Source organism: Rattus norvegicus, chromosome X, assembly GCF_021556685.1.
Source record: "Rattus norvegicus strain SHRSP/BbbUtx chromosome X, alternate assembly SHRSP_T2T, whole genome shotgun sequence".
Classification (NCBI taxonomy): domain Eukaryota; kingdom Metazoa; phylum Chordata; class Mammalia; order Rodentia; family Muridae; genus Rattus; species Rattus norvegicus.
This window is the reverse complement of record NC_141554.1, coordinates 20,689,076-20,714,936: the sequence shown is the minus strand read 5'-3', so window position 1 is coordinate 20,714,936 and position 25,861 is coordinate 20,689,076. Positions and strand designations below refer to the sequence as shown.

Sequence of the window (25,861 nt, the reverse complement as noted above, 5' to 3'; positions counted from 1 at the left end):
TAGAGACTAAAGGCTGGGTTCCTGTGCATATTTGATCACTTCCATACATGTATGCATTCACATGAGGTATATGCGTACAAACACCTAACCATAGGCCTACGGACAAATAATCATTTATGCATGCATACATGTATAAATATCTATGGGCACTTGGAGTACACGTGCACTCAGTCCTAGGACAATGGAGATGCCTGCAGTGCAGACTGTCTGTCTGTGTTTCTCTGTCCCTCTGTCTTTCTCTCTCACCCATGCCTGTATGCAAGTTCCCAGAATTGTACATAGACAGACATTTAGGTCCAAGCTTACATGTAACCTATTCACTCACAATTGCACACACACAGGCACCCATACTAGAAGCACCATCCTCAGTCCTGGGCTCCTCTGAATACACACACAGATGTGTATAAGCACTTTGATAGGCACATGTACACAAGCAGACAGGAACACCGAGGCAGCACACATGGCTACTATGCATTTGCAAATGGAAATGTATTTGCAAACAACTTGTTTTTATAAGGTATCCACGCACACACTGGGCATATCTGCACACTAGTAGTCCAGAAAATATATATATGTACACTTGTAGTACAAATGTGTGCATAACCACATCATCTCAATACCAAACAGCAAAGCATGAACACTACATACCCCTATATATAGGCACCAAGGTATTATAACTGTGTACACACATGTGTGGGGGGCTACTGTGGGATGCACAACTTTACACACTCTAGAGGGTACATGTACTTTCATGCATGTATGAACACCCAGTTATCCTTGGATGCTCCTCTCTATCAACCCTGCTTGGATAGTTATAGCTCCCAGTTTCTACGGCTGGCAGGATTTTTCGGTGAGGCACAGCCGATGACTCATGTTTTAGCTCAGCTTCCCTGGACACTTGTTTCTTCCTTTGGGCAGTCACTAAACCTAAGAAGACGACAGTATGCCTACTTTTCTGAACTGAGGCATGAGTGCTGTCTTAGTTAGGGTTTTTGTTTTTGTGAGGAGACACCATGACCACAGCAACATTTATAAAGAAAAACATTTAATTGAGGCTGGCTTACCGTTTCAGAGGTTTAATCCACTATTGTCATAGTAGGAAGCATGACAGTGTGCAAGCAGACATGGTGCTGGAGAAGGAGCTGAGAGGTCTACAGCTTGACCCACAGGTAGCAGGAGACCGTGTGCCACACTGTGTGTAGCTTGAACATCGGAGACCTCAAAGCCTGCCTCCACAGTGACACACTTCCTCCAACAAGGCCACATCTACTCCAACAAGGCCATACCTCTTAATAGTTCCACTCCGGGGTTGGGGATTTAGCTCAGTGGTAGAGCGCTTGCCTAGCAAATGCACGGCCCTGGGTTCGGTCCCCAGCTCCTAAAAATAGAAAAAAGAAAAAAAAATAGTTCCACTCTGTGTGGCCAAGCAAGCATTCACACACACACACACACACACACACACACACACACACACACACACACACACACACACACACACAAACACATATACACGAATCTATGGAGGTCATTCTTATTCAAACCACAAGTGCCTATAACCAAACAGACATTCAGCAGGAGAATAACTTGGTATGGACCAGTTTCGGTGAAACAGTAGAAGGTGATTTAGAAGCGAGTAAAAGCTCTCCAAATACCCATTTTCCCAGCCAGCAATGTGGCTGAGGATGGTCTATGGACACAGCTTCTAGAACCCACTGGAATGCTGCAGAGTTCAGCCTCGAATCTTCCTGAGCTGCTGCTGTTTCCTTTCAGCTCCAGAGTTCGTTTCAACTTACCCCAAGGAGAAGTGAAATTTCCCTTCCTTCAAGTGAGTGCCTTCTTCTCTCACACACGGTCAAAAACAGGTCTCCCAAAATTAGCCTGGAAAGTGGGAGGCAATGTATTAGTGGTTCCAGCCATTATAAAAAAGCGCTATAGGCTACATGGCTCAATACACGTGGTGGTTGGAATAGGAATGACCCTGTAGGCTCATATATCTGAGTGCTTAGTCACCAGGGAGCGGCACTATTGAGAAAGACTAGGAAGGATGTGATTTGAACTGTGAGGTCCTGGCTCAAGAAGGTTCAGAGGAAGATATTAGTAAGTGACCTAGAGGCCATTATTGTGACATTTTGGGGAAGAATGTGGTTGCTTTCTGCTTTTATCCAAAAACTCTTGGGTAAACTGAAGGTACCTGAGGGTAAACTGAAGAGTTTCGGACTAAGAAGAGCCTGGTCCTAAATGGAGTAAAGGTAGTGGTAGCCTCAAGGCAAGACCCTATTCAGCTAAGCTTCCAACATTTTTTTTTCTTTTTCTTTTTTTCGGAGCTGGGAACCAAACCCAGGGCCTTGCACTTGCTAGGCAAGCGCTCTACCACTGAGCTAAGTCCCCAACCCCACCAACATTTTTAAAGAAAGATTTATTATTTATTTATTTATTTATTCATTTATTTATTTATTATATATGAGTACACTATAGCTGTCTTCATTTGAACTCAGGACCTCTGGAAGGATGGTCAGTGCCCTTAACCACTGAGCCACCTCTATAGCCCTAAGCTTCCAACTTGTAGAAAGGAATTAAAGAAAATCTTTTAAACAGTGAAGGAAAGCATCAGAAGTGGGAAGCTGGTGAAAATATATTTGAATGGGAAGCCAAGTTCCAGCCCCAGCAAGTGGCAGACCTTAGCAGCTTCAGCCAAGTGATTCTGGCTTTACTGGAGAGGGTGTAGGAGGTATGGCCTTATTGGAATACGTGTGGTCTTGTTAGAGGAAGTGTGTCACTGCGGGCGGGCTTTGAAGTTTCAAAAGCCTAAGCCAGGCCCATTGTCACTCTCTTCCAGCTGTCTTGTGGATCCAGATATAGAATTCTCAGCTATTTCTCCAGCACCATGTCTGCCTCTGTGCTACAATCCACCTGCCATGCTTCCCGCCATGATAATAATGGACTAAACCCCTGAAATGGTGAGCCAGTCCCAATTTTCACTTTCTTCTTTAAGATTGCCATGGCCGTGATGTCTCTTTACAGCAATAGAAAACACTGACTCAGTATGTGTTTACTTTCTTCACAGTTCTGGAAGGCTAAAGTCCAAGACGAGAACAATAGCAGGGGGTTGCTTTCTGGTAAGGTGTCTCTTCCTGTACGTTGTATATAGCCATTTTCTTACTCAATTCTCACTTGGCTTTTACTGTGTACACAAAGGGCGTGGTCTGTGTTTTCTTATAAGGATACCTGTCCTAATAGATTAGTACCTTATATTTGTGACTTCATTGAACTATCTCCTTAAAGGGCAGCTTTACCAAATGCTGTCAGTATTCTAATGGGTTCCACACATCCGAAGTCAAACAATCTCAGACTAAAATATTCAGAATAAAAAGTGTGTCTGGGCTGGGGATTTAGCTCAGTGGTAGAGCGCTTATCTAGGAAGCGCAAGGCCCTGGGTTCGGTCCCCAGCTCCGAAAAAAAGAACCAAAAAAAAAAAAAGTGTGTCTGTACTTACCATGGGCAGACACTTACTCCATTGTCATTTTCCTTATATAATACACTATCGCATCTACATGCACAGCATTAACACTGTACTAGAGTCTTGTGGGGAGCATTGTCATATATACTGGAGACCATACTTGATAGTGGCATAAGATATATATGTGTATGCATATGCTTATAAGTGTCGCCTATAGCTTTTGGTAAATAAAACAATATGATTGTTTCATGTTTTTTTCCAACAAGCTTTGTCTCTGGTCCTTCCTCCTTTTGTATTTAGTCCTTTCCCGTTTTTCTATTTTACACTTTTTATCACCCATATTCTGCTATTCCCAACTCAAGCCCCTACCTTCTGTCCCTCTATACTTCCGTGGTTTCTGTGATTACTAAAAGCCCCCAGTACCAAGCATGCATGAGAAGCCACCTTTCATATGGTTGGTCAGGGTGGCCCAAGACTCCCAAAACAATATAGACTTTTTCTGGTTGTCTCTCAGAAGTCAAATGAAGGTAAGTCCTTTTTGCTGAAGACACCATACAGGCCTCAAATGATTTGGATCTAACTTGAAAGTTGTCATGGTCCCAGAAAATACTATGCTTCTGGAGTGGTAGAATTATAGGTTCACTCCACATAGACCAGCCACTATAATTTTTTTAAGACAGTGTCTCTATGTAGTCCTGGATGTTCTGGAACTTGCTATGTAGACCAGGCTGGCTTCAAATTCACTGAGATCCTTCTACCTTTGCCTCCTGAATGTTGGGATTAACAACTTGTACCACTACACCTGGAAGAATTCTTTGAGTATTTCATACAAAATATTTTTAATATTCTTTCTCAGACCCCAACTCCCCCTCCCACAGCCCAACTTCATATTCTTTCTCTCTTAAAACAAACAAACAAACAAACAAACAAACAAACAAACAAGGGAGGTGTGGTGGCACAAGCCTTTAATTTCATCACTTGGGAGACAGAAGCAAGATCTGATGAGGCCTGCTCTGAGTGTGGTTAATATACATAGTGTCATTCCATTAAAGAAAACTGATTTTTCCTCTCCCATCAACTATCATTTGTGGGCAGGACTTTATGTCCACTTCCTCTCCTCTATGGCAGGGTTTTGCCTAGCTTGAGGCTGTCCAGGTCTTGTGCGTGCTGTCACGGCCTCAATGTGAGTTTCTCTGTGGAACTATTCTGTTCCTTCTGGAAAATGCAGTTTCCTTAACATTGTCTCTTACCTCTGACTTAACAATATTTCATTTCCATCTGCATAGATCCAAGCTTTGATGGTAGGAGTTTGATAAAGACATCCCATTAAGGCTTGGGGCTCCAGTCTCTTGCCCTCTGCACATTCTCCAGTTGTGGGTCTGTCTTCATTATTATCTACTTTAAGAAGCTTCTCTGATGACTGGATGGGTGGAACTACACGTTTGCTTCTTGAGTGAAGTCACCCAGACCCAGAAAGACAAACACTGTGTGTTGTCCCCTATGTGGATGTTAGCATTTATGCTTTACATATATGTGTATATATATATATTCACTTAGAATACCCACAGAGGTTAGGTAGCTGATAACAGGCCAGTTGGGAGGAGGGGAATCTTCCAAGGATATGGGATATAGAGTATAATTGTATAAAGGGATACATTGGAAACTACAATAGAACGATTAAGTAAGGAGGACAGGGTAAAGGAAGGAGCATAGAGGGGGAGGGATAGTTAACACTAAAGGTCTTCTGAAAAGCTACATGAAAGCCTACTATTGTAGACGCTTCCCCAAATATATACATTTATGAAAGGACTCTAAATGTACCACCATATAATAGGGAAGGTAACATCACAAGTAGACATCTTATACAACCAAGTAAAGTCTCCAGGGCCAGGAATGGGCTACATCATAAGTCACTGGCCAAAGAGGTCTCACAGACCCTTCAAACACTACGTTACTGTCAATGCTAAGTTGATTGTAAGGCCCTATTGCTAAAGGTGCCATGTACTTACAGTATAGAACACGGAGAAACGAAGTTGGTAGTCAACTGGAAGCATTGCCCCTACTGGCTAGAGTTCATAGTGCTAGGTGCTACACATGCTACTCCTGGTGGGGAAAAGTAATCATTAGTATCATCTGGTTACAAGTCTGTGAGCTATACTATATTTGCTTTAAAGGAGATATGCTAAGAGATGCTCACTGGCGCAATGGTGGCGTGAATTTAGGGGAGTAACCAACCATGGTGTGTGTGTGTGTGTGTGTGTGTGTGTGTGTGTGTGTGTGTGTGTGTGTGCGCGCGTGCGCGTGCGCGCGCGCACGCGTATGTTTTGAACTTAAGGCCTAATCATCCAGACTACTAAAGTGAGCAAGAGCCTGTGACTCGATAGGTCATAGGTCCCAAGAAAAACCTACTTACTACTATTACTCTGTTAGATGAACAGAGCTGTAAAATGACTCCTAACGACATACTGCTATATCCGCAGATCAGCATATCACTCACAAAGTTTTCTTCTATTATATCACTGTTTTGTTTTTCTGAGACAGGATCTCTCTATGTAGCCTGGCTGTCCTGGAACACATTCGGTACACCAGGCTGGTTTCAAACACACAGTGATCTGCCTTCCAAGTGCTGGTATTAAAAGCATGAGCCACCACTACCACTAGGCAGGAATTCTCTTCTTTAGAGATTTATTATATGCTGGGCAGTGGTGTTCCAAGCTTTTAACCCCAGCACTCGGGAGGCAGAGATGAGATGTAGGATATATATATCTGAGTTCCAGGATAACCAGGGCTAAAGAGTGAAACCCCAGAGTGAAAAGCCAATGGAGAGGGAAAACAAGCTTAGAAATGATTATGTAGACAGGTCTTGATGACGTTGATGTTACAGGGATCCACTTGTCTCCACCTCCCAAGTGCTAGATTGTGTCACTGTACCCTGCAAGATTTACTTTCTTTTTATGTATATGATTCTATGCCAAGTATAAGCAGGCATCCTTGGAGGCTGGAGGAGTGTGTATGTATGTGTGATGGAGGTTAAAACATATGTGTGAGCAGTGACAGGTGCATTCTGTTCTTGCACAGGACCTAGGTTTGGGTTCCAAGCAGCTCAAGACCACCTGTAACATTAGTTCCAGGAGATCAGATGTCCTCTTCTTGCCTCTTGAGCACACTTGCACTTATGTGATATACAAACCCTTATCCACACGGGTCATGAGAACACATTTCTTAAAGATTCTAAAATCTGGTATATATATATATATATATATATATATATATATATATATATACACACACACACACACACACATATACACACACACACCATTATATATACCATATATATACCATACACACACCATATATATATATACACCATATATATACCACACACACACCATATATATACCATATATATACCATATATACATACCATATACATACCATATATATGTGTGTGTGTATATATATATATATATCAGAAAAAAAATTTTTCCAGACAGGCTCCCACTGTGTAACACATGCTGATGGCATCTTTCTGCTTTTGTCTCCTGACTGCCTAGAACTACAGGGGTGTGCAACCACAACTAGACCAGTTCTGAGTTTTCACAATGAAAAAAAAGTTGGGTAACCACCACACAGCCAGAGGAGTCATATTACAACCAAATGCTTCCTGTCTGCCCTGTGCTCAAAGCTCTGCCCCAGTTGCTATGTGTCAGAGAAAAACTCAGAGAAAAAAGTCAGAGAGTCCTTTCTGTGGCCTACAAGGGACTCCAGCCACCCCACCACCTTCTAAAATGAGCTTACAAAGGAACAGGCTTCCTTGTGGTATTTTTGTTCCTGTTTAGTTTTGGTTAATTTCCATCCCTGTCTGCATACTGCTGTCCCCCCCCCCCTCACTGTGCCTTTTCACCCTTGTCTTATCTTCCCATCTCCTGCGTCATTACTTTCCCCACTCTCTGACTTTCAAAGCTTTTCCCCTTCTCTTGGACATCTTTCCAGTCCATGGCCTTTGTCCATATTTACTCTAGCCTAGAGATACACACTTAACAATGTAAGCTGGGATCCACACATGAGTGCGAACGAGGCCTCTCTGTCTGAGACTCACTTTCCTTAGTGTTTTCCAGTGCCATCAGAGTTCTTGCAAATTTCATCTGTCTTTACAGCTGAATAAAAATCTATTGTGTAAATATGCCGCCATTTCCTTGCTATTGTGAGTAGAGATGGTGTGAATATGCCTGAATATGGATGGCTGGGTGGTGGCAGTGGGGCACACTTAGTCCCAGCATTTGGGAGACAGGCAGGTGGATCTCTGTGAGTTCAAGGTCAGCCTGGTCTACAGAGTAAGTTCCAGGACAGCCAGGGCTACATAGAGCAACCCTGTCTCAAAAAAATAAAAGTTGGAGGGATGGCTCAGAGGTTAAACACACTGACTGTGCTTCCAGAGGTCCTGAGTTCAATTCCCAGTAACCACAGGTGGCTCACAACCATCTGTAATGGGATCTGATGCCCTCTTCTGGCGTTCAGGCAAAACACTGTATACAATAAATAAACAAATCTTTTTTTTTTAAAAAAAAGGAAGAAAAACAAACAAACAAACAAAAAACCCAACAACAACAACAAAAACAAAAACCAGGGGCTGGAGATATGGCTTAGCTGTTAAGAGCACTGTCTGCTCTTCCAGAGGTCCTGAGTTCAATTCCCAGCAACCACATGGTGGCTCACAACCATCTGTAATGGGATCTGATGCCCTCTTCTGGTGTGTCTGAAGACAGTGACAGTGTACTTACATACATAAAATAATTTTTTTTCCTTTCTTTTTTTTTCGGAGCTGGGGACCAAACCCAGGGCCTTGCGCTTGCTAGGCAAGCGCTCTTCCAGTGAGCTAAATCCGCTCTACTAGTGAGCTAAATCCCCAACCCCCATAAAATAATTTTTTAAAAAGAAGACAGCTTGCAGTAGCCGGGTCTCTCTTCTTTGTCGACCCTGGGCACTCCCTTCAGGTTGTTAAGTATTGGCAGCCAGTGCCTTTAACTACCAAGCTTTCCTGTCAGCCTTCAAAGTTAATTGTGTATTTCTCTTATGACTAAGGATGTTGAACACTTTAAAAGCATCTGCTGGCAGCTGGGTGTGGTGGCACATGCCTATTAATCCCAGCATTTAGGAGGTAGAGACTGGCAGGTGTGAGTTCAAGGCCACCCTGGTTGATAGAGTGAGTTCCAGGACAGCCAGGACTGTACAGAGACTCTGTCTCAAGAAACAAACAAACAAAGGTCAATGGTCAATAATCTTTTAGTTTGTTTTGTTTTATTGAAACAGGCTTTCTCTTTGTAGCCTTGTCTGTCCTGAAACTTGTTCTGTAGACCAGGCTGGTCTTCACATCACAGAGATCTGCAGCCTCCCAAGTGCTAGGATTAAAGGTGTGTACTGCCACAACCCAGATATAAACTCTATCTGAAGTATAGCTGGCAAATTATCTCCCACTCTATACAGAAGGCCTGTTCACTCTGCCGAGCACTGAAACCCTTTAATCTTATGTAATCCTATCTGCCCATTCTACTTTTTTTGGTTGTATTATCTTTCTTTTTCCCATTGGATATTTTTTTTTTTGGTTCTTTTTTTTTCGGAGCTGGGGACCGAACCCAGGGCCTTGCGCTTCCTAGGCAAGCGCTCTACCACTGAGCTAAATCCCCAACCCCCATTGGATATTTTTAATTGACATTTTAAATGTTATCCCCTTTCCCAGTTTCCCTTCCAGAAACTTCCATCTCATCCCCCCTCCCCTGATTCTATGAGGGTGTTCCCCCACTCACCCACTCTCTCCCTCCCACCGCCCTGCCCTGACATTCCCCTACACTGAGGGCGGGGATCCAGCCTTGGCAGGACCAAGGGCTTCTCCTATTGGTGCCCAACAAGGCCATTCTCTGCTACACATGCAGCTGGAGCCCTGGGTCTGTCCATGTGTTCTCTTTGGGTAGTGGCTTAGTCCCTGGGAGCTCTGGTTGGCTGGTTGGTATTGTTGTTCTTATGGGGTTGCAAACCCCTCAGCTCCTTTGGTCTTTTCTCTAACTCCTCCATTGGGGACTCCGTTCTCAGATCAATGGTTGGCTTCGAGCATCTGCCTCTGCCATCTGCCCATTCTTTAAAGATTTATTTTACATATATGTGTGTGTTTTCTTTTTGTCTGTTTTATATAGTACATGCAATGCCTGGTGCCCAAGGAGGTCAGAAGCATCAGACCTTCTGGAACTGGAGCTATGGATGGTTTTCAGCTACCTTGAGGGTATTGGAAATAGAACCTGGGTCTTCTGCAAGAAGAATACTGAGCCATCTCCCCAGACCATCAATTCTTGAGCTATATTTTTGTGCTGTTGGGTTCTATTTCTTGCTCCTATAGGCCCTCTCTGATCGCATGTCCCACTACTGGTCCTCAGGCTGACTGTGACCCAGCTCCGTCCCTCATCTCTGCTTGCTGCTCACAGAATAGGGCAAGCACAGATTTTTTCCCTTTGCCTGGATCACTCGCTCCACCATACACCCTCCTAGGAGTCAAAGCCTGGAACAGGGGCATTTGTGGAGTCTCTTGGGTTCTTTCCTGGGCACTGCTGAGTTGGTGCTGCACTGGGTGTGGGTGTGGAAGCATCTGTGATCACATGGCCTTTGTGTGGGCCCTCCAGACAAGCATTCCTGAGGTCAGATAGACTGGGTGGTGGACATTCCTGTGGTCATATTGATCTGAATGAGAAGAATCACCTGGGATTAAGTCACTGTAGTGTGAACACCTCTAGACAGAGTGGGGTGCAGACACTCCTGGAATTGCAGAGAGGAGTGGTTAGAGACCAAAGTGCAGGTGTGCAGATAGACTGGGTTTGTGAAGACATTGGATCAAGCCACAGAAGATGGTACCAACTGCTGTATAATTATAAAAAATGCTGTCTTTTGTCCTGCACTAGGTCCGGCACCTTGGTGACTCAAGACATCTGTTGGATGTCTTCATCTCAGTCAGCAAAACATATCACCCACTTTGCTCCATCCCATATCACACTGAAGGCTACTCTCTGAGCCTGGCAACAATCTCTCTACCAGCCTAGTTCCCAAGCCAGGTTGCCACCATGGCAAACATACACATCCCAATTTCGAGGCAGGCTAGTGTGTCTAGCCACCACTCATTCTCTTAAACTTAAATCGCCACATGAAAGAACACACGACACAATAACCTCCGATCCAATTAATAAGATATAATTTGCTCATCTATACATACAAAGCCCTGTACACATCCATCCCTTAAGAATATTCATAACAATGTGTAAATGTGCAGAGAGGAATCTTAACATCCGCCTCCATGGGGTTGGGGATTTAGCTCAGTGGTAGAGCGCTTGCCTAGCAAGCGCAAGGCCCTGGGTTCGGTCCCCAGCTCCAGAAAAAAAGAAAAGAAAAAAAATCCGCCTCCATGTTCTCTCTGCTGCTTCCTCTCTCGCCCCAGTCTCCTCCTCTCTCTAAAACTTTTCTCCCGCCCATCCTTCCTTCTCGTCCAATGACAGGCCTCATTCTATCTTGTACCTGCCTTCACCTGTATGACATCATCCTACAGGTACCCTATAGCTTAGGGAGTCCATGTTAGCTCCTGCCTGTTGGGCTGTAGAAACTCAGGATTGCAGTTAGGAAGACTTGGGCACTTTAGAAAACAAGTCTCCCTCCCACACCCGTTTATATTGGTAGTGCTGGGGATAGAACTCAAGGACTTGTACATGTTAGCTAAGTATGAAAAAAAGACCGTCAACCTAAAAAGTTTGGCCCAGTAAAATTAGGCATTGTGGAACTTGCCTTTAATGTCAGTACTTGGGAGGATCCACATTTCAATGTCACTCTTGGGTATACAGTAAGTTTGAGGCCAGCCTTGGCTATATGAGACCCTTTCTCAACCAAATGAACAAAACAACATCAAAAATCGTTTGAGACATCCTTTGGAAATCTGGTTAAATCTGTGGACTTTCACAGAATTTGTTTCTGGTCTTTGTTTTATGAACTAGTATCTTACTATGTAGCCCAAGCTGACCTCAAAGTCAATCAATCTCCAATAATCTGGGGTTCTAGGTGTGGACTACATTTGGTTTCACATTTTGTTTTTTTTTTTTAAAAGGGCCTAGCTATACTGTCCACATTGACCTAGTTCTGGGCTGAGGGTTCTCATTTTGGGCACCTGAGTAGCTAGGACTGTAGGTGAGAGTAGTACCAATCCAACTAACAGACTGTGTGTGTGTGTGTGTGTGTGTGTGTGTGTGTGTGTGTGTGTGTGTGTGTGTGTGAATGAGAATGGAACCCAGGGTCTTATGCATAGTAAGCAAGGACTCTACCACTGAGCTACATCCTCAGCCCATCCCAGAATGTTTTTGAAGGCACATCTGCATATGCATACAAATAGTATGAATAATGATAAAAGCCGAAATACAGTTATCACTTTATATTTGAATAAAACTAGAATATAGTAGGCAGGTTTGATGGCAGAGGCCTGCAATCTCAGCACTTGGAGCAGACACAGGAGGATTTTGAGTTTTAAGGGAGTCTAGGGCTGGAGAGATGGCTCAGAGGTTAAGGACACTGACTGCTCTTCCAGAGGTCCTGAGTTCAATTCCCAACAACCACATGGTAGCTCACAACCATCTGTAATGGGATCTGATGCCCTCTTCTGGTGTGTCTGAAGACAGTTACAGTGTACTTACATACATAAAATAAACTTAAAAAAAAGGGCATCGAGCCTATATGGAAAGATGTGGTCTCACCAATACCTGCCCAGCCAATCCCTCAAAATAGGGATGCAGTGATAGATAAGGTGTCTAATTATAGGATCCATTCATAAAATCCACTATCATCCAAAGTGGTGAGACATATGAGCAGTATTTCAGATGTCTGTAAACTGTTACATAAAAAGTAAGTGACTTGTATACGTAGGACTTTTCCTGTTTTATTGCCGTATTTGTTAACTGGAAATAAAGTTCAGTTATAGTGACAATCTTCACACAGTCTTCCATCATGTTGGTGGAGGTCCCTGACGTTTAACCACAGTAAGGACCACTGCTTTGGGAGAAAATCCCGGGCCTTCTACAACACTCCAGGAAAGGTTTAGAGAAAAGGAATATGCTCACAGTTTCAACAAATCCCTCCTGCAGCTCTGAGGACTTTTCGCCATTTCTTTGTCGTTATCGAGTTGTTGTGGATTCCCATTCGAGGCTGGTTTGTCCAGTCCCCATAGATGATCTCTGCGAACAAACTTATCAAGCCAGCTTCTGGTTTTCTTGGCAGGCAGCAGCTTTTGGGCTGTATTAGTTTGACTTTTACTGCAAACCCTACCATAAAGGGAAATGTATATACATTAAAAAAAAAAAAAACACATGTGTGTTGTGTCAAAATGTTAACTACAAGTACTATTTCATTCTCACTGCTGTGTAGGTCCTCACTGTGAACAGCTAGGACTGAACAGGAGGGCTACAGGCATCCAAGAACTAATTTGTTTAAAATTGGTTTTTTTTACATTTATTTATTTTGTGCATGTGTGCAAGTAGAGGCGACAACTTTTGGGAGTCAGTTCTCTCCTTCTACCCTATGGGTTACAAGGATTTAACTGCTTGTTCACTGGGCTTAGCAGGGAGAGCCCTTTCCTACTAAGCCATCTCCCCAGCCCTGGAACTAATTTCTTAGAAGTTAGAGGCCAAATACAGTAGTGTACATCTTTAATTGTAGTAACTGGGGGTCTCATGTATGCTGGGCAAGCCCTATCACTGACCTCCACCCCACCCCTGTTTCAGTGTTGTTTTTGTTTCTTTGTTTTTGTTTTGCTTAAGACAGGATCTTACCATGTGGCCTAGGTTGGCCTGTCCATTATGTACTAGGATTAAAGGCCCGTGTCACCACACCTGTCCTGTTTCAATTAAAAAAAAAAGATTTTATTTATTTTCATTTTATGTGGATGACTGTCTTGCCTGAATCCATGTATGTAAATGTATTGCATGGGTAACTACAGAGGACAGAAGAAAGCATTTGATCCCCTGGAATTGGAGTTACAGACAGTTGTGAGCTGCCACGTGGGTGCTGGGAACTGAACCCTTGTTGTCTGAATGGGCAGCAAGTGACCTTAACCACTGAGCTATTTTCTAATCTCTGTGTTTCCAGTAAGTTTTTTTTTAAAGATTACTTATTTAATTATTTTATGTGTATGGGTGTTTTGCCTTGCATGTTTTACCATGTTGTGCCTGATGCATTAGGTAGGTGTGAGCCCTGCGGTTTTAATTTCTCTGTGGTTTCTTGAGACCGGGTTTCACTCTGTAGCCCTGGTTGTCCTGGAACTCACTATGTAGATCAGGCTGACCTCGAACTCATACAGCTGCACCTGCCTCTGCCACCTGGGTGCTGGGATTTTTTCTTTTTTCTTCTTTTTTTTTCCCCCGGAGCTGGGGACCGAAGGGTGCCGGGATTAAAGGCATGCAAGCCCTCTCCCCGCCCCGGGGCTGTGTTTCAATTTTTTAAAGTGTCCTTTATAACCGAAGAGTTTAAATGTAACTATTGCCAGAAAAGGATCTTTCTTAATGGTTAGATCTAAGTCCGTCCTACCACAGAACAGCTGGCTTCTTCTATTTCTGGAAGTTTTAACATTGAACTCTGCTGTGCCTTCTCCCAGCAATGTTCTCCTAGATAAACCTCCAAGTCCCCACATCTCAATCCCCTCAGTGGTTTCCATACTTCAGAAAGTTCTTTCAGAAAACATGCTTTTATTTTATATTTCCTTTTTTTCACAGGGTCTTTTTACATAGTCTTGGCTGTCAACTCACATGAGACTAGGCTGGCTTCAAATTCAATAGTCCTGGTGCCTCTGCCTCCCAAGTGCCTGGCTACAAAAAGACATTCAAAACTCTTTTTTTTTTCCTTTTTTCTTTTTTTCGGAGCTGGGGACCGAACCCAGGGCCTTGCGCTTGCTAGGCAAGTGCTCTACCACTGAACTAAATCCCCAACCCTGACATTCAAAACTCTTAAACTCCTGTGTCTACACTCTATGATTTTCTTCATTTTGCTTTACTTTTTCCTACCTTCCATAGCCTGTATTTTACATGTGCAGCCATGCATTTCAGTGAGAAGGCACCTCTGTGGGAAATACACCTTGGGTGCTTTGGTTATTGTATAAAAATTAGATGGTATCTTAGGAGATCATTGTTTTTGTAGCGTATTGTGAACACAGTCAAATACAAGTTCCAACATATAAATTCCAACTCTGTTTCCTGCTGAATCTCTAACCCTAGAATGTCTTCAAGAATTCATTAGGTAAGTATTTGCCAACCCCCTCAAAAGGTAGCCACACAAAAATGCTTAAAGCTCTTCAGACACTCTCAAATAATTCATTTACTGAGAAAATAACCCTTTGTTTTTCTTTAACAAATTCTTGGATAGGGGTTGGGGATTTGGCTCAGTGGTAGAGCGCTTGCCTAGCAAGCGCAAGGTCCTGGGTTCGGTCCCCAGCTCCGAAAAAAAGAAAAAAAATTCTTGGGGATGGGGGTCAGGGGCTGGAGAGATGGTTCAGTGGTTAGAACTGCTCTTCAAGAGGTCTTGGGTTTGATTCTCAAAATATGCATGGTGGCTCACAACCACCTGTAACTTCAGTTCCAGGGGACCTGATATCATCTTCTGGCCACCTCTATAGCCCCAACTTTGTTTTTACTGAAGATAGGGTCTCATGTAGCTCAGGCTGTCCTGAAACTTTGTATTCAGCTATGGATAACCTTGTACTTCTGAATGTCTATGGTGGTTTAAATGAGAATGGTCCCCAGAAGCTCATATACTTGAATGCTTGGGGCCCAGTTGGTGGAACTGTTTTGGGAAAGATTAAGAGGTGTGGTTGTGGGGTTGGGGATTTAGCTCAGTGGTAGAGCGCTTGCCTAGCAAGCACAAGGCCCTGGGTTCCGTCCCCAGCTCCGAAAAAAAAAAAGAAAGAAAAAAAAAGAGGTATGGTTGTGTTGGAAGAGGCAGTCTTTGGGGACAAACTTTGAGGACTCAATGGCCCAGGGTATTCCCAGTAATCCATCTCCTTCCCTCCCTCCTTCCCTCTCTACCTCTCTCTGTATGTGTCTGTCTCTCTGCCCAGTGGTTTATATGATTACTAATTATTGCTCCAGAGTCATGCCTGCCTGCTGCCATGCTCCCTGCTATGATGATCACGGACTCATCCTCTCAAACTGTAAACCCCCAAGGAAGGCTCTCTTCTATGAGTTGCCTCGGTCATGGTGTCTTATCACAGCAAATGGAAAAGTAACTAAGAACTTCCTATCACAGGATTACTGGCATGGACTACTACATGGTCTGGGGCTCAGAGCTCTGTCCATTACAGACAAGCATTTTACCAACTAAACTACATCCCAGCTCTTAATGTAGTTTTGTTTTATTTCCTTGGCAGTATTGAAGATTGAACCTTTTAACCCTTTAAAGAATTTTTTAAAAAAACTGTATGTGTATGAGTGTATAAATAAATTTCATTTTTTAAAGTCTCTAGGAGGTGGGGGTGGCATGTGCTTTTTATTCTAGAACTCAAGGCAGAGGCAGGTGGATCTCTGTTAAGTTTGAGGCCAGCCTGGTCTATAGAGCTAGGGCTACACAAAGAAATTTTTTTTTGGCAGTTCTGTAACTTTATTTGACATTCAGCAGTTAGTTCTCATCCACATTGACCGTCTGTAGATTTTTGAATGTGATAACAGGCATGTAAGTTACCAGTGTGTAGAGCTTGTTTGGTGAATCCTTATCCTCATTACACTTTCTGGACAAACATACTCGGATGTGGTGGTACGGAACATTCCTTATTCCTTTGGCCCAGACGGCTTTATTGAGCCTGCTGTCTATGCGCACATCTGGAGTCCCCATCTCCTTCATGGCAAATTTCCGAATTTCTTTGAGTGCCTGAGGAGCACGCTTCTTGAACTCACTCCATGGATGCGCTTGTGAATGCTGATGGTGTATTCTCGGGTCACCACCTCGTTGATGGCAGAACGGCCCTTCTTCTTCTCGCCACCCTTCTTTGCGGGAGCCATTCTGTCGGGCCCAAGTTGGAAAGGAAGGGCGCAAGGGATTGTAGGATGGAAAGTCCAAGAAATTTTTTTGAGACAGGTTTTCATGTAGTTCAGGCTGGCTTCAAACCTGCTAAGTATCTGAGGATGTTCTAGAAACTCTGATTCTTCTATGGCATCTTCTGGGTGCTAGGATTACTGTGTCTGGCTTCTTATGTGGTAGCTAGAGACTGAACCTAGGGTTTTGTGCATTTTGGGCAAACACTCTACAACCTGAGTTATATTTTCTTTTCTTTTTTTTTTTTAATTTTATTTATTATATATGAGTACACTGTAGCTGTCTTCAGACACACCAGAGAGGGCATCAGATCTCATTACAGATGGTTGTGAGCCACCATGTGGTTGCTGGGATTTGAACTCAGGACCTCAGGAAGAACAGTCGGTGCTCTTAACCACTGAGCCATCTCTCCAGCCCCCTGAGTTATATTTTCAAACCACTGAGGGATTTTTCTTTTTCTTTCTCTCTTCCTCTCCCCCCCCCTCTCTCTCTCTTTCTTTTATAGACAGGGTGTCATTATGTAGCAATGGCTGGCCTGGAACTACTCAGACCAGGTTAACCTCAAACTTGTAGAGACTTGCCTGCACCCCACCCTTCCAAGTGCTGGGATTAAAGTCTTAGAATTGGGGCTGGAGATGGCTTAGTGGTTAAGAGCACTGACTGCTCTTCCAGAGGTCCTGAGTTCAACTCCCAGCAACCACATGATGGCTCACAACCATCTATAATGAGATCTGATGCCCTCTTCTGGTGTGTCTGAAGACAGACAGCTACAGTATAATAAATAAATCTTTAAAATAAAGTGAGTGTCACCAGGCCCAAACTATTTTTATTATTTTTAATTGTGTGTACGTATGTCCTGGGTATATGCTTGTGAATGTAGGTACCCTGAGGGACCAGAGATGTCTGCTCCTGTGGAGGTGGAGTCAAAGGCAGTTGTGAGCTCCCACACATGGCTGCTGGAGGCCAAACTCAGATCTTCTGCAAGGGCAATACCTGCTGTTAACCAGAGCCAGCTTGCAGTCCCTATTCAGATTTTTCTTAAACGTGCCCTCATTTAAACTTCAGAGAGAGAAAAAAGCAAATTTACCTTAATGTGTTAAGATGAACAATTAATTTCATTGTCTTCCACCTGCCAAAGAAAAAGAAAGGGACTCAGATGTGCGGCTACATTTTTCCTTTTGTCAGTGGGCTGGCCTACTGGTTCTTATACCTATTGCAAAGCAGGAAAGAACCATGTGAGTGAGTCAGGGCAGAAATGGGCACATTGGGGAGATATCATAGTGTGTCAGAGGTACAAATTCTTACCTTGGGGGCTAGCAGGGTATGGATAGCCAGAGGCTGGGACAACTTGTCTACTCTGTCAATGGAGCATTCCTGGGGGAGGAATTCCTTGGCTAGCTGTCCATTCTTCTTTAACCTGCAGGCCTCCTGGTATGGAGGTGCAATGGGGGGCTGTGTGGGTGGAGTATATTTGTACTCAGAGCCATTGTCTAGCTGCAGGACACAAGAGGTGATGAGAATCCGAGAATCCAGGACAATCTCCTGACCCCTGCCCTGCTAGCTGGCACTCACATCCAGAGAGTAAGTACGGTCCGAATCGTAGGCGCTGAGGTCCCCACAGGTCACAAAGGGCACAATAACACGGGCGGGACCATGCAGCTGGTTGAAATCTGTCTCTTGGAAAGAGGAGGAGTGAAGATATAGATGGCGGTGGCGGCAGCACTGATGCCCCCTCCCCCCATCCCCCAATCACGGTCCTTTTTCAACTAGTCCTCTGGTGCAGATCACCTTCTGATTGCTGATTCTAAAATGACAGCTTGTGGTCTGGCTTTTTGCTGCACCATACCGGGCCAGCATTTTACCAGCACATTCAAACGGAATCTACAGAGGTAGATGTGAGGCTACAGACTGGCACAGGGAACATGTTTAACACAGGGGAGCTTTCTACCTGAGGGCAGTGACTGAGGGTTTCCCTAAGGAAGATAGACAGGGAGGATCTTTCCAGGGTGAACGCTTAGTCTGCTGCAACAGAATTTCCACCAGGACCAAGAGCTACCAATGGAAGACTATCTGAAATATCCCTAAGGAGGTGCAACTGCTACCGGGGTGTGAGGCTGAGGGCTCTCAAGAGACATGAACTGCATGGGGCTGGTGCTTTCCCTAGGCATGGGCTACCAGCTCTAGCTCTCACCGTATGAGTGGTTCATCAGGGGTCTGGTCAGATCTGGAATGAAGCCCTCAGGAGGGTCATAACCCTGACACACAGCAAAGGCCTCTGTGGGGGAAAACCTGGAGTGAGGGGTGACTCTCTGTCACCTTAACCTTGTGCAGACACATGACCACTCGCCCCCTTGCCTATCAGGCCTCCATGTCACTCACTGACCAATGCTGGAGTTCCGGCTACTCTTAGGCTTAGCACACAGCACACTGGAGAAGAAGATGCGTAGTTGGCTGTAGAGCAGCGTCACATCCCGGCCTCGGAAGATCTGTAGGGTGTGGAAGGCAAGACAGAGAAGTAAGGGTGCCCTCCCCCACCCCACCTCCCGCAACAGGGACCTTTCTCACCACTCTTCCAGGCTCCCCAAGGCTCACCTTGGCCACAAAGCAGCCCCCTGGCTTCAAGACATGAGTAGCAATGTTAAGGGCCTGCAGAAAGGACAGGCAGGTAAGGTGGAGGCAGAAGCAGGCAAGAACGGGCCAAAGGAGGGCAGAGGCAGCCACCAGGGTTACTCACGGCAAGCAGAAGCTGGGCCTGCATGTACTCATCTACATCATGGAGGCCAGTGACTGTAGGAAGAGGAGAACAGCATTAGGGGCTCTCTGATTTGATATGTCTCCTTAGAAAACCAAAGGCATTTTTTAGGCCCTCTTACTGCGAAGGTTCTGGAAAGAGTATTGCCTTCCAACTGGATTTGAGCCCTGAGCCCTTAGCAACCTGGAAAGTCACTTTAATTCTGGAAACTACTTGTCCCACAGGCAGTACTCGTCTTCCTACCTCTAGCCCAGATAGCTTTGTGGAGCTTTATTGATAGACCAACCCCATAGGTTCAACAAGTTCAAAGCCAAATTTCTACTCCCTTCTCTAGTATCAGTTCCTTCATGTTTCTCAGCTCATTGGATCCTTCTATTCATGTCAAAAACCTTAGTCATACTCACATTCCAGACTTTAGCAGATCCAGTTCATTCTATTTTCGTTTCTTTTTTTTTTTTTTGGTTCTTTTTTTCGGAGCTGGGGACCGAACCCAGGGCCTTGCGCTTCCTAGGTAAGCGCTCTACCACTGAGCTAAACCCCCAGCCCCCATTCTATTTTCAAAATGGAGTATTCTCTCCTTGCCTGTCACTGGAGCCCCCACTGTTATAAGTCACTATTTTTTGCACTATTGCAGTGACCATCTCCTTGGTGGTGGGGGTGTCTCTGCTTCCACCTCTACCCCTCACACTGTTCAAGAAACCTAAGCGACACAGTCACAATCCCAGTCAGGCAGTCTTCCTTGGTGTACAGCCCTCCAGCTTTCTCCAACTTCGAAGTATCAAGAGCAGTGCAGTAATTGACAGCCCGTCGGCTCCTTCCATATCAATTCTTTCTGCTGACAAGTCAATGAAGTCTTTCTCATCTACTTTAATTCAAATCTCAGCAGGTAATTTTTATTTCCTTGGCCTGTTTCTGTGACTTCCCTATAGGATCTGTTAACCTTTTTTTTTTTTTTGGTTCTTTTTTTCGGAGCTGGGGACCGAACCCAGGGCCTTGCGCTTCCTAGGCTAAATCCCCAACCCCTAACCTTTTTTTTTAAAAGTATCTTTTTTGTTAAAAATTGTAAATTGCTATTCATTTTGTGTATTTTTAAAACTTTTTATGTATGTGTGTCTGTGTTTTATATGTTGCAAGTGTGTGCCCACGGAGGCCGAAAGAGAGTAGTGTCAGATCTTCTGCTACAGGCATTTGTGAGCCACCAGGCATGGACAGAACTCAGTTCCCTGGAAGAACAGCAAGCAGTTAACCACTAAGCCAGCCCCCACCCACCTATTTTTTGAGACAGGGCCTTTATAATCAGGCTGACCTTGAGCTCTAGCGAGCTTTCTGCCTCAGTCTTCCAAGCTCTGGATTTACAGGCATTGAGCTACCACCAGCTCAACTGTCTCTTTTCTATGCAGTTCCACTGAAACATTGACTTCTCGAGGCTAGAGATCAATGGAATTTATTTATGCACACTTTCCCAACACAATATGTGCTCAGAAAATGTTTTGAATAGATGGCTGGCTAAACTAGAACAAAACAAAACAAATCAAAAACAGAACTTAGGATTGGACGGGCACTCAGATGAGAAGGCAGGAGGGTTGACACAAAGTACAAAGCTGTCTGGCAAGGGGTGAACCTTAAGCAGAATACTTGCTTTACATACATGACGGTCCATCTATTTTCAGCAGCATGAAGCAGTCCAAAAAAAACCTTGAAAGGTGAGGAGAAGGAGGGTAGATGGACAATGAGAGCAGAGGTAGGAGAAAGTTCCAGAAAAGGGGGAGGGGTAGGAAGAATAGAGGGAAAGAGGGAGGAAAAAACTGAGCTAAGAAACAGAGGTAACCCCCACACCCCATTTACCATCAGGAGCCCCGTCACACACTACTAGGTCGGCAGGGCAGCCCTCAAAGTGCTGGATGATCTCCTTGGCAGTGGAGAGCTATGGAGAAAGGGGGTGAATGACCTCAGTACCCCTTTGCTGCCCTCACCCTCAAATTCCACCTGCCCACAGCCCTAGCCTCAAAGCCTCTGGGACAGCCATGTTCTTAGGCTTTTCCTCTGTAAGACCAGGTTGCATATCCGGGACCCACCTGCACCATCTTTCGGTGTGTCTGCAATACAATCTATGTACAGGCAGCTAAGCTCTGTCTTTGGTGCTGGGATAGAACTCAGCATGCTTATACTGCACAAGCTTATACTGCACAAGCTTATACTGCACAAGTGTTCTAGCACTAAGGTGCATCTCCAGTTCCTTCCTCTTTCTTTTATATTTATTCTTTAAAAAAAATTTTTTTAAGGGGCTGGTGAACTAACTGGCTTGGAAGGTAAAGGCACTTGCTTCCAGGCCTCGTGACCCAGAGTTCCATCCCTGAAACTCAAATAGTGGAAAAAGAAAACTGACTCCTTCAAGCTATCCCCTGACCTCTATATGCACACCATGGCGCACGAACACCCACACATACACACAGCAAATACTAACAAAATTAGTCAATTAATTAAAAATGTTTCTTAATTTCCTCTCTCCCTTTCTTCCTTTGCTTTTTTCTTTTCTTTTATAAGGTATGTAGGTATTTGGCCTTTATGCATGTTCATGCCCCACATGTATGCCTGGTGCTGGGGGAGGCAAGAAGAGGGCATCCAATTCCCTGGGACTGAAGTTACAGATAGTTGTGTGCCACTGTGTGGGTGTTCTGGATTGAACCCAGATCCTCTGGAAGAGCAATCAGTGCTCTTAACTAACTGTTGAACCATCTCCAGCCCTTTATTTATTCATTTATTGTGTGGATGTCTAGGTACATATGCATATGGAGGTCAGAGAACAACTTCCGGGATTGAACTCAGTCATCTGGTTGGTTGGCAAGCCCCTTTACCTGCTCAAGCCATCTCTAAGTCTTTAATGTTCTTCCTTTCCTTTCCTTTCCTTTCCTTTCGAACCACAGTCTTATTCTATAATGCAGCCTTTATATCTGGGGACTATACAGCCTTTCTCGGTTTTTATTGTCTTGTTTCTCTGCTACTTTCTTTTCTATCATCCCCAAATGGAGCCCATCACTCAGGGTAACCCCAACATTCTCGAGCATGCTCTCACCTGAGTGATGTCACCCTGTATCTGTATCACACCGGGGAGTGGAGCCATAGCCTGCAAGTCCACAGCCACCACCTGACCAGAACTCTGGCCCCTGTGGACAGCACAAGTCCATGTCAGCATAGGATTTACATTCCAGGCCTTCCCCCCACCAGGTCCCCCTCTAGCCCCTCCACTCACCCAACCTTTTGGCTCAGCACCTGGCTCCAGCTGCCTGGGGCTGCACACAAGTCAACTGCTCGCTTCACACCTGTGCACACACAGTGAAGACATACTGGTCGGCTGCATAACCAGAAGATACTGCACGTGTCACCTCTCTCCTGGGGAGAATCTATGTCTACCCACCTCTTGTGCCTGCCTCCTCTTTGGGGGCCCATCTTCTCCCCTGTCTCCGTGCTCCTGATATGCTCCAAGTGAGCCCACCCACTACAGAGAGTTCTGCAGAAGCAGCCTGCTCTCCACTCCCCAGGTCACTTAGCCACCGAACTGGGCACCTTTGAAGAGTTGGAATTCCTCATCAAGTTGAAGTAGCTTGAAAGCACTTCGGGCCCGCCAGCCCTTCTCCTTGGCCAGGCGGTAGTAGACATCCCGTTTATCCTTAGATGTCCGTCCCATCTCAGTTTGCTGGTAGGTAGGGAGCTGACGCTGTCCTGCACAGGACAAAGAACACGAAATGCAGTTAACTGAGTTCAAGGGACCCACATGACAGTCAGCACATTCAACACGTGGAGACTGAAGCCAGACAGGGCCCTAAGTGCCTTATCATGAACTCTCAGGCCCCTCTGCTCATCACATAGGTCCCCATCACTATGGGACACCACAGAATCCACAGTTAACTGACAGAGGACCCACCACTGACTCTGTTCACTTTGGACTATTGTCACTAACATACTATTACACCAATTTACCAGCTCCATTTACTCAACCCTCAGACCAACCTCTCAAAGGTCACACTAATGGCCTTCAGTATCCTTTTCATCAATACATACATTTCTCCTATTGCTCATACAGCTTCTACTTCTTCTTTCGCCACTGATTCCATTAGTTTATCACTCTGCCTACCCATCTCTGCTATTCTCTCCATAACCTCACCAACATTGATTACTATGTAAACTTCTGAATAGCCACCCCTCTCATACTCTTTTTATGAGCCTTCATTAATTTCCCAGTGGACACAGCACCACATGTCTAATACCTTCAAGATTCATCTTTTATTAACAGCCCTAAGTCCATCTGCATGGCCTCAAAAACCATCAGCCCATCAGAACCACAAAATACCCTTCAAGGTGGCCCAGTAGATAGCAGATCAGTTGTGTAGCTCCATGCTGTACCCCTCTCGAATTCACCCAGCATTCTAGTTCTCTGGGCAAGCTTCCCAGGGCTTGATTGAACTACGCAGCTGCAGCACCGAGTGAATCCCTTATCCCGAGTTGGGGACAGGGCAGGCATGCCTTCAGTCTCGGTCCCAGTTCAAGTTCTCGGTGCCCCACCACCTACCTCACCTCTTGGATACAGAGGGTGGCTGAAAGAAGAGTGTGCAAACTGATGGTTAAAGGTAGGACTATATAGTTGGTGTTCGGAGTTGACCCGAAGGCCTATTGCACACGCCTAGAGGCTGTCACAACGTGGTAAAGTTTGCTTTGTGAAATAGTTGAGTTCCAAGGAGGTTCGGATCAGAGCACAACGTAAGACGTTAGTTTCGTTATCTTGTGTCGACATATCCGGGTCACAGGAACTTCAGTTCCCAGAATGCAACTGACGTTGTTTGACCAATAATGTTGCAAGGCACGTGAACTGGCTCTTTTGTTCTTTGTTTCAAGCCTAAGGTCGTATATCCGTGCTCAGGAGCAAGATTCCGAGTTCTCGACCAGTCTGAGCTACATAGAGAGACCTTGACATGGGAAACTTCCACCTCTCTCTGCTCACTCAGACAAAACTAAAAAAAAAGCAAGAAAAAGGATAGATAACTTACTTGGCCACCTTTTCCTTTTTACATCGGGGCGGTTATGGAGCCTATGTACTACATTTCCCAAAATTCATTGGACATGGCCACACCTATTTTTCTTTAAGTCTGTCGGGAAAGGAAATGACGCAAGGGAGTGGGACGTGACCACGCGAGGAGGAAAACCTGTTGCAAAAGCAAGCTAACCAGGAAGCTACCGCGTGCAGTTTTGAATTCAACTACCGGGAAGCTACCACATGCGAATTTGAATCCTACCTCTACCGGTTGATTGAAATGCTTTCAATATACCACCTCAGAACTTTAGTTTCCCCATCTGAAAAGTAGAGAGAATCACCTATGTAGAATTCAGGGTGTTAATCGGAGAGTTAGATGTGAATCCTTTCCTAATTGTATATTTTCCAAATACTTTTTCCTGATACGTTTTAACCACCACCCCCGCACCCCCCCGTACCCCCCTCGCACCACTGAAAAGCATGTCTACGGATTTGCAAGACACACTGGGTAGAGGCTTTTACCGCCAAATCTGAGCACCCAAGTTTGATTCCTCTGACACAAGGTGGATGAAAGGAGAAGACAGAATCCTACAAGTTGTCCTTTAATACCCAACATGTGCACTGTGTCACGCATCCCCTCCCCAAATAAATAAATAATGTATGAATGAATAAAAGTTTAAAGCATATATGAATATTTATATGTTCTTGTGAGTGTGCTCATATCCTGACCTAGTGCATAAAACACAATATTGAAAGAGCATTTACCCTGTATTAGCACTATTCTAGTGCTGTCAGCAGAGTGCTGGTAAATGGTTAACTGGCTATTGGCACGGTAAGGGATTGGGTCTGTTTGTAGCATCTGTAAGTTTCCATGGTTTACATAGTATCTATCATCTGGTCAGATTTTAAGTCACCCATGTGTAGTCTAAACACAGGTGCTGCAGTACACCATTATGTATCAATTCGACCGTACAATAGGAGAAATGGCTTCAAGAACATAGGAAATGAATGCAACACAGTAAGATAACTGGGAAGTGATACATTTTGAGTTTTGAGTATCTATTACATTTAAAAATCCTATGACTTAATTGTTAAGTTCACAGTATTATTTTTCTGTCTCTTCCTCTTTCTCTCCCCATGGTTTCAATGTAGGTCAAGCTGGCCTCCAACCCACAAAACCACTCCCCACCTTCCAAGTGCTGAATTTCAGGAGCTCCCTCCCAGTGTTTTGCATTTCTTATTTTATTTCTTTGAGACCGGTTCTCAAAGAATTATTATGTAGCTCCGGCTGTCCCAGAAATCATTATGTAGACAAGGCTGGCTTCGAATTCACAGAGATTTGTTTGCCTTTGCCTCCTGAATGCTACAATTAATCAGCATATCATTTTTTCTTTTTTGTTTTATATTTATTTATTTATTTGTTTGTTTGTTTATTTTATGTCTGTGAGTACACTGTAGCTGTCTTTAGACACACCAGAAGAGGGTATTAGATCCCATTACAGATGGTTGTAAGCCACCATGTGGTTGCTGGGGA

At 44.5% G+C, this 25,861-nt stretch overlaps 1 protein-coding gene across 26 annotated transcripts; it reads right to left on the bottom strand.

The window, feature by feature from the left end:
* Positions 1-1,031: 1,031 nt before the first annotated feature.
* Ftsj1 (FtsJ RNA 2'-O-methyltransferase 1) lies at positions 1,032-24,379 on the bottom strand. Of its 26 annotated transcripts, XR_015646350.1 has the most exons (16): positions 23,869-24,099; positions 22,866-23,021; positions 22,552-22,621; positions 22,375-22,465; positions 21,147-21,225; positions 19,284-19,336; positions 19,142-19,195; positions 18,933-19,035; positions 18,741-18,824; positions 18,122-18,219; positions 17,855-18,043; positions 17,637-17,678; positions 12,595-12,795; positions 5,467-5,560; positions 1,794-1,878; positions 1,032-1,378 (listed from the first exon to the last, which is right to left on the bottom strand). XR_015646350.1 is itself a non-coding variant. In XM_087600246.1 (13 exons), exons 2-12 carry the CDS (start codon positions 22,984-22,986, stop codon positions 17,646-17,648), a joined length of 975 nt encoding a protein of 324 aa, XP_087456372.1. In that variant the 5' UTR covers positions 22,987-23,021; positions 24,344-24,379; the 3' UTR covers positions 10,670-12,795; positions 17,637-17,645.
* Between the last annotated feature and the right edge of the window lie 1,482 nt (positions 24,380-25,861).